This window comes from Peromyscus maniculatus, chromosome 2 (assembly GCF_049852395.1).
Source record: "Peromyscus maniculatus bairdii isolate BWxNUB_F1_BW_parent chromosome 2, HU_Pman_BW_mat_3.1, whole genome shotgun sequence".
In the NCBI taxonomy this organism is placed as follows: Eukaryota; Metazoa; Chordata; class Mammalia; order Rodentia; family Cricetidae; genus Peromyscus; species Peromyscus maniculatus.
Genome location: NC_134853.1, coordinates 150918097 through 150926416, shown reverse-complemented (window position 1 = coordinate 150926416; position 8320 = coordinate 150918097). Strand labels below are relative to the sequence as shown.

The 8320-nt window shown below is 46.3% G+C and overlaps 1 protein-coding gene across 2 annotated transcripts; it reads left to right on the top strand.

Moving 5' to 3' along the window:
• Window positions 1–1362: 1362 nt before the first annotated feature.
• On the top strand, window positions 1363–8320 carry Med18 (mediator complex subunit 18). Of its 2 annotated transcripts, none has more exons than XM_006975594.4 (3): window positions 1363–1535; window positions 2283–2424; window positions 7225–8320. In XM_006975594.4, the coding sequence occupies exons 2-3, from the start codon at window positions 2352–2354 to the stop codon at window positions 7776–7778; spliced, it is 627 nt and encodes a 208-aa protein (XP_006975656.1). In that variant the 5' UTR covers window positions 1363–1535; window positions 2283–2351; the 3' UTR covers window positions 7779–8320. The 2 variants fall into 2 exon arrangements, with proteins under 2 accessions (XP_006975656.1, XP_042127942.1); XM_042272008.2 differs by lacking the exon at window positions 1363–1535 and adding an exon at window positions 1581–1833.

Genomic DNA, 8320 nt, shown 5'->3' with positions numbered 1-8320 from the left:
AACCCCATGCGTGTGTGTGTGTGTGTGTGTGTGTGTGTGTGTGTGTGTGTGTGTGTGTGTTTGAGACAGGGTCTCTCTTTGTAGCCCTGGCTGGCCTGGAATTCACTATGTAGTCCCATGAAGCACCATGCCTGTCTCTCCCACGTTGTTTAACATCTGTAGCCTGAGTCTTCCCACTGGAAAAATCAGTCAGCAGTTACTTGAATAGGGTGATGCTTCCCAGCTCTCATCCCAGCCCTGAGTTCCGGGAAAGCTTGGGTTCCAGTGTGAGCCACTGTCTGACGTTGTTTTTTCCATTCATCTTTTTTTTTTTTTTTTTTTTTTGGCTTTTCGAGACAGGGTTTTTCTCTGTGTAGCTTTGCGCCTTTCCTGGGACTCACTTGGTAGACCAGGCTGGCCTCGAACTCACAGAGATCCTCCTGGCTCTGCCTCCCGAGTGCTGGGATTAAAGGCGTGCGCCACCACCGCCCGGCTTAATTTAGTTTCTTTCTATTTTGTGTGTTATGAGTGTTTTGCCTGCATGTCTGTATGTGCACCATATGGATGCAGTGCCTGAGCAGGGCAGAAGAGGCATCGGATCCCCTGGAAGGGGAATTACAGATGACTGTCAGCCTTCGTGTGGGTGTTGGGAACTCTGAAAGAGCAGCAAGCACTCTTACCTGCCCAGCCACCTCTCTAGGCCCTATTTATTTTTGAAGTCTCACAATGTTGTTTAAGTCTTGAACAGCTCTGCTGGAGAGATCCTTAACGCAGCCTTCTGAGGTTCTCAGATTCAGACTGTGTCTGGTCTCCTGTATTTAATGTTGAGGTATGTACCGTAAATTGAACAAGTTTGCTGTTGTTTCGTATTAAACGTACGGCCTTGCGCATGCCAGGGAAGGCTCTTAGCACTGAGCTGTTTCTCCAGACCCTTGAAAACACACAAAATATTAGGTGTTACTACTGAGGTCCATAACGGCACAACGCTATGCTTAGCTGGGGAGCGCAGCATCCCTTTGCCACCTTCAGGTCTCTCCTAGAATGTCTCCGATTTATAACATACTCCCCTTTTTCCATGCGGCTCTTTCCCTCCTCGCTCCCCCCAGCGGCTGAGTTCAAAATTTAAATATAGTATCCAATCAGTTTCGAGAGATCTGATCAAAACATCCAGGTAGTCGAAGCTGGGGAAAGAAAAAAAAAGGTCCTAGCGCTGTCCTATGACGTAAAGCCCTGCAGTCACCTCCAGTGCACCACTCTAGGACGGGACCCCATCACCACGCAGCACTGCACTTTGCACATGCGCTCTTGTCGTCCAGTGCCAGACGGCGGGCGCCTTCTCTGCCCTCTCGGCACCCTTACTTCCGGGGCTTCAGTAGCGAGGTTTCCCGTCCGTGAGCTTCCTGCCGGAAGTGCGGAAGGCAGTCCATTCGGTGGTTTGGCTGGATCTTCGATGGCGCGGTTTGGACATTTGTGGAGTGCGGATTGCTAGCGTGCACACGTGGATGTAAATCTAACTTTGTGGGGAGCTGCAGCGTGCACGGAGGCGTGTTGCTAGTGTAAGTTCACACGTGCCCCCGATCCCCGCGTGGGAGGACCGGTGCAGTCACTTTAACGTCACGCTTTCCGCCTGGCTCGTTTGAAAAGACGTTCTAGTGGGACCCTCACGTGTACCCTGGTGCCTCTGTCTGAGTCTCCACGGACGTAGGATGAAGGGTAGACAGGGCCTTAGGTCGCTTTCGGATCTTTTGTTTTGGGTTTTGAGACGGTCTCACTGTGATTGTGAGCTGGCTGGCCGGAACTTGCTGTGTAGACCAGTCTGGCCTCGAACTTGCAGCCGTCTTCCTAACTCTGTCCGTGAGTGTTGAGATTACAGATGTGTCCCGTCACGACCAGCTTTTATTTCTTTATGTGTAGCCTTTCTGTGTAGCATGAGGTGACTTTTTTTTTAATTTAGTTGTATGTCGGTTGTTTCGTTTGAGCCACGTAGCTGGGGGAGGAGGGGCTGGGTGGTTAAATGCCCCTGGTCTTATTTAAGAAGACAGACAGTAAGTTCCAGAACAAGAGGTTGCACAGCTGCCTCAGGATGACATAAGGAACTTCTAGAGGGTTCAGAACTTGAGGCTGGGATGGTTGTGCCATATTTTGGTGGCCAGAGTTCCGGCCATCCGTTCTTGGAACTGGCTGTATAAACAGATGTCCAAAGTTCTGAATGCTAAGTCTTGATTTCAGGGCCAGTGTCACAGCAAGTCAGCTGTGCCACACTACCAACCACTCCAGGGTGTACACAAGTGTGCCTCTTCCAGGTGTGTCCCGGGCTTCTGAGTGGAAGATCTGTTTCCAGTTCTGTCGTCTGGGACCGAATTAGAGGCATCATGGAGGCCCCACCAGTCACCATGATGCCAGTCACTGGGGGCACCATTAACATGATGGAGTACCTCCTGCAGGGTAAGTGAACCGGGGAGCTTGCATTACCAAGTTTTCTTTTTCTTTTTCTTTTTTTTTTCCTGGCCAAAGTAAGTAGAGATAAAGTTAACAAGGACAACCCCACAGTTTCTGTCGACCAGTAAGTAACTCTGTTTAAAAGGAGGGAGGGTGGTAAGATGGCTCAGTGGTCAGAAATTTACCTGCAGACCATGCCGGCCTCAGGTGCCTGAGGTTATAGGTATGCAGCACAACACTTGTTAACTTTTATTTATTTATTCATTCATTCATTTATTTTCGGCAGGGTTTCTCTGTAGTTTTGGTACCTGTCCTGGATTTCTATCTGTAGACCAGGCTGGCCTTGAACCTCACAGAGATCAGCCTGGCAGTGCTGGGATTAAAGGCGTGCGCCACCACCGCCCTGCTCTTTCTTTCTTTTTTTTTTTTAAATAATTTATTTTTATTTTTTGTGCATTGGTGTTTCGCCTGCATATATGTGTCAAGGTGTCAGATCCCCTGGAACTGGGAGTTACAGACAGTTGTATTTTTCTTTTTTTTTTTTTTTTTTTTTTTTGGTTTTTCGAGACAGGGTTTCTCTGCGTAGCTTTGCGCCTTTCCTGGAGCTCACTTGGTAGCCCAGGCTGGCCTCGAACTCACAGAGATCCGCCTGGCTCTGCCTCCCGAGTGCTGGGATTAAAGGCGTGCGCCACCACCGCCCGGCGACAGTTGTATTTTTCAATACAAGGTTTCTCTGTGTATCCCGGGTTGTCCTGGAACTCCATCTATAGACCAGGCTGGCCTCGAACTCAGAGATCTTCCTGCGTCTGCATCCTGAGTGCTGAGATTAAAGCATGCACCAACATCACCCTGCTTCATTTATTTTCTTTCTTTTTTGTTTGTTTGTTTGTTTTGAGACAGGGTTTCTCTATAGCTTTGGAGCCTGTCCTGGGACTCGATTTGTTGACTAGGCTGGCTTCAAACTCAACAGAGATCCGCCTGCCTCTGCCTACCAAGTGCTGGGATTAAAGCTTTTTTTTTTTTTTTTTTTGGTTTTTCGAGACAAGTTTTCTCCGTGTAGTTTTGGTGCCTGTCCTGGATCTCGCCGTCTAGACCAGGCTGGCCTCGAACTCACAGAGATCCGCCTAGCTCTGCCTCCCAAGTGCTGGGATTAAAGATGGGGCCACCACCGTCCATCTCTCTCTCTCTCTCTCTCTTTTTTTTAATCTTGAAAAATTAAAGCTCACACTACCCTGCCACACATACATAAATTTATATATAAGCAAATCACCGGTCATTTGTCTATCCAAGTACTGTTGGGCTAGACATCTGGTCTGCTTCCAGTTTTTGGCTACAGTGAAAACAGCTGCTATGTGCTTTCTTATAAGTATTTTGTGGGTTTGGTTTCTTTTCCTTTTTTCTTGGCTAAGTAACCAGGAGTGGGATTTCTTAGTGAGAGATCTACCCTTTGAGTAAAACTTAGTGACTTCAGAGAGGCGGCTCAGACAATTTTAAAAATTATGATAAACTGTCAGATGTGGTACCCACTTTTAATCCCAGCACTCTGGAGGCAGAAGCAGGCAGATCTCCATGGTTCTGAGACCATTCTTGTTTTCATAGTGAGCTCCAGAACAGCCAGGGCTAGTGTGTGTGTGTGTGTGTGTGTGTGTGTGTGTGTGTGTGTGTGTGTGTGTGTATGTATGTATGTATCTGTGTGCGTGTATCTGTGTGTGTGTATCTGTGTATGATAAGCTGTTTGTGATAGTTCATGCTTGTAATCCCAGCAATTAGGAGGTTGAGAGTTCAAGGCTAAGCTGGACTACATAGTAAGTTCTAGGGCCTTACAGCATCTTGGGTGAGACCCTGCCTTTAAAAAAAAATAGGTTTTTTTGGGTTTAGGGTTTTGTTTTGTGTTCTGGTATTGAACTGAGGGCCTTAAACATCTAAGGCAAGTGATCTGCCACTGAGTTTATCATAGCCCTTTTAAAAACTGTTGAGAAGGGGCTGGAGAGATGGCTCAGAGGTTAAGAGCACCGACTGCTCTTCCAGAGGTCCTGAGTTCAATTCCCAGCAACCACATGGTGGCTCACAACCATCAAATTGAGATCTGGCGCCCTCCTCTGTATACATAATAAATAAATACTTAAAAAAAAAAAAAAAAAAAAAAAAAAAAAAAAAAAACTGTTGAGAAGGTCTCAGTTACCCGGGCTGGTCTTGAATTTGCCATATAGCCCAGGCAGGACCTGACCATGCTGTATTCCTGCTTTGGACTCTTTATTAGCTAGAATCACAGGCCTGGGCCAGGCCCTGCTGAGTTCATGTTTCTGAATCTCTACTCTTTACCAAGTATCTCAAGTTTTGTATCTACTTACTGGAATCTTTTAGGGGGGTGGTTTGCTTGGTTGGTTGGGTTTTTGCTTTTGGTTTTTAAGACGGCTCACTTTATATCCCTGGTTGGCCTGGAACTCCCTATATAGTCCAGGCTGGCCTTGAACTCACAGAAATCCTCCTGCCTCTTCCTCCTCAGTGCTGGACTCAGAGGCCGCGCCTTCATGCCTGGCTTTACTTGAATCTTGTAACGGCCTCTGAGATGTTATTTTTTTATTTTTATTAGCTCTATCCTAAAGAGCAGAGGACAGAGATAAAGGCCCAATGATAAAACGAGACCCAAAGAGAGTGCTGGTTATTAGGAGATCACACAATATATTTAGTGGACAGATTTAGGCTTTAATTTTTCTTTTAAGTTTGTGTGTGTATGTGTGCACGTTTACACAGGTAGCTGTTGCACATTTTATAGGAGTCATTTCTCTGCCATTGTGTGGGTCAGAGGGAATTGAACTCAGGTCCTCGGGCTTGACAGAAAGTCTTTACCTGATGAGCCATTTGAACTGTTTTTAATAAGGTTTTTCTGTTACATTTTATTTGTTTGGGAGGGGCCTGTGTGTGCCACAACACAATTGTAGAGGTCAGGGGATGTGTAGGAGTTGGTTCCTTCCCTTCATTATGTGGGTGTGAGGATTGAACTCAGATCATCAGGCTTGGCAGCAAGCACCTCTACCCACTAAAGCCATCACATTGGCCCCTCTAAAATGTTATTTATTTATTTATTTGGTTTTTCTAGGCAGAGTTTCTTTGTGTAGTCCTCACTATGTAGACCAGGCTGGCCTCTAACTCACAGAGATCCACCTGCCTCTGCCTCCCAAATGGCAAATATTTTTTATTTATTTATATGTTTGCCTGTTTGGATTTATGTGCATCATGTCCATGCTGAGGCCAGAAGAGGGCATTGGGTCCCCTGAACCTGGAGTCACAGACAGTTGTGAGCTGCCTGATGTGGGTGCTGGGAACGGAACTTGCCAATTTTCCAGCCCCTGAGTCGTGAACAATTCTGCCTCAGTTTCCTGAGTATCATCATGTCTGGCTGATAAAATACATATTGTTTGTTGTTATTTAACCTTATTTTTTTTTTTATAGTGCTAAGGATTGAACCCAGAGCCTTGTGCATCTCTCTGTCCCTAAGCTCCGCCCCCAGCCTCACAACCTCCTCTCTTCTCCAAGGCCTTGCGTTCCAAGCATATGCTCTGCCACTGGTCTGCAGCTGGCTACAGTTACTTATTTCCAGCAAATGGAATTCTACGTATGGAACAAGTTCAAAATTTCCTTTTCATGTTATACTTAAGAACAAAAAGACAGGATTGTTTTTGTATGCCTTTAATCACAGCACTCAGGAGGCAGATACAAGTAGATCCCCCAGTTCAAGGCCAGCCTAGTCTACAGAGCAAGTTCCAAGATAGCCAGGGCTAGACAGAGAAACCTTGTCTTGAAAAAACAGAATAAAGAAAGAAAACTCGGGCTGGAGAAATAGCTCAGTGGTTAAGAGCACTGGCTACTCTTCCAGAGGACCCGGGTTCAATTCCCAGCACCCACATGGCAGCTCACAACTGTGTGTAACTCCAGTTCCAGGGGATCTGATACCCTCACATCAATGCACATAAAATAAAGTTAAATAAATATTTTAAAGAAAGAAAGAAAGAAAGAAAGAAAGAAAGAAAGAAAGAAAGAAAGAAAGAAAGAAAGAAAGAAAGAAAGAAAACTGGCTGTGAGCTGGCAAGACGGCTTAGTGCAGAAGGGTGCATCTTAGTCACTGTTCTGTTGCCTGTCACCATGACCAAGGGCAACACTGATAAAAGAAAGCTTTGTTTGTTTGTTTGTTTGTTTGTTTTTCGAAACAGGGTTTCTCTGTGTAGTTTTGGTGCTTGTCCTGGATCTCACTCTGTAGACCAGGCTGGCCTTGAACTCACAGAGATCCCCTGAGTGCTGGGATTAAAGGCCTGTGCCACCGCCACCCAGCAAAAGAAAGCATTTGCTGCAGGCTTGCTCACAGCTCAGAGGTTTGGTTCATGGTCGTCATGGTGGGGAGCATGGCAGCACGCAGGCAGCAGCTGAGAACCACAGCCTCATCCACCAGCAGAGAGAAAGACATTGGGCCTGGAGTGGGCTTTTGAAAACTCAAAACCCACTCTTGGTGACATACCTCCTCCAACAAGGACATGCCTAATCCTTCCCTAAACAGTCCATCACCTAGGGACAAGACCTTCAAATATAAGAGCCGATGGGGACAATTTTCAAACCACGAGAGGGCACTGGCCGTGAAGCCCTACATCCCAAGTTCAGTCTATGGGACCCACGTGGTGGAGGGAGAGAACCAGTAGAATCCCATGAATTGTTCATAAGAAATGATGCATAGAACTATTAATTTATTTGTCTTTTACTAGTTTCACGAGCCTTACTGAGAGCCAGAGCTCATTGTCTTTTTTACCTCTTCAGGAAGTGTTTTAGACCACAGTTTGGAAAGTCTCATCCATCGCCTTCGTGGTTTGTGTGACAACATGGAGCCCGAGACTTTCCTCGATCACGAGATGGTATTCCTTCTTAAGGGCCAGCAGGCCAGCCCATTTGTTCTAAGGGCCCGGCGCTCCATGGACAGGGCAGGGGCACCCTGGCACCTGCGTTACCTGGGACAGCCAGAAATGGGAGACAAGAACCGCCACGCTTTGGTGCGCAACTGTGTGGACATTGCCACATCTGAGAACCTCACAGACTTCTTGATGGAAATGGGCTTCCGCATGGACCATGAGTTTGTCGCCAAAGGACACTTGTTCCGTAAGGGCATCATGAAGATTGTGGTGTATAAGATTTTCCGACTCCTGGTCCCCGGGAATACAGACAGCACAGAGGCCCTGTCGCTCTCCTATCTTGTGGAGTTAAGTGTGGTCGCACCAGCTGGGCAGGACATGGTCTCTGATGACATGAGGAACTTTGCGGAGCAGCTCAAACCTCTGGTTCACCTGGAAAAAATAGACCCCAAAAGGCTTATGTGATTCACAAGGTCTGTCCTCACCTGGGAGGTGGAAGACCTCCTGAGTGCCCCAGTTCACTATTGCCAGGCAGCCTGACCCCCTTCAGGGAGATGGGTGGTGAGAATTTGGTTCCCTTGAACTGTTTCCTTCATATGGGAATTTCTTTTTTTTCTCTATTGGTGACAGGGTCTTACCATGTAGCCCTGGCTCACCTGGAACTCACTACATAACTAGCCAGCCTGGAACCTAGTTTCCCTACGTGTCTGCCTAAGTGCCTGTGTTAAAGGATCTCCTTACCAAGTTTCATTTCCTTGACAGTCTTTTCCAAATAAAGACCCAGGATAGCATGGAGATTTGTTCAAGTCCTGTCTCCAGTCAAAGAGAGGGAACTGGAAGCAACTCTGATAATTGTTTTGTCTTGTCTTTTTTTTTTTTTTAAATTCTTATATTTTTTGTCTTCATATGTTTTTATTTGTTCTGTTTTACCATTTATATATAAAGTTTGGAACAGTGTTGTGATCTGGCATTGTATGGTAATAAAGACAGAAAAGAAACAATTGCAA

What these genes read in the sequence shown, in the direction of transcription:
- Med18 (XM_006975594.4), top strand. Translation starts at nt 2,352, where the DNA reads ATGGAGGCCCCACCAGTCACCATGATGCCAGTCACTGGGGGCACCATT. An exon ending in GATGGAGTACCTCCTGCAGG is followed by an intron (nt 2,425 to 7,224) that starts GTAAGTGAACCG and finishes TTACCTCTTCAG; the next exon opens with GAAGTGTTTTAGACCACAGT.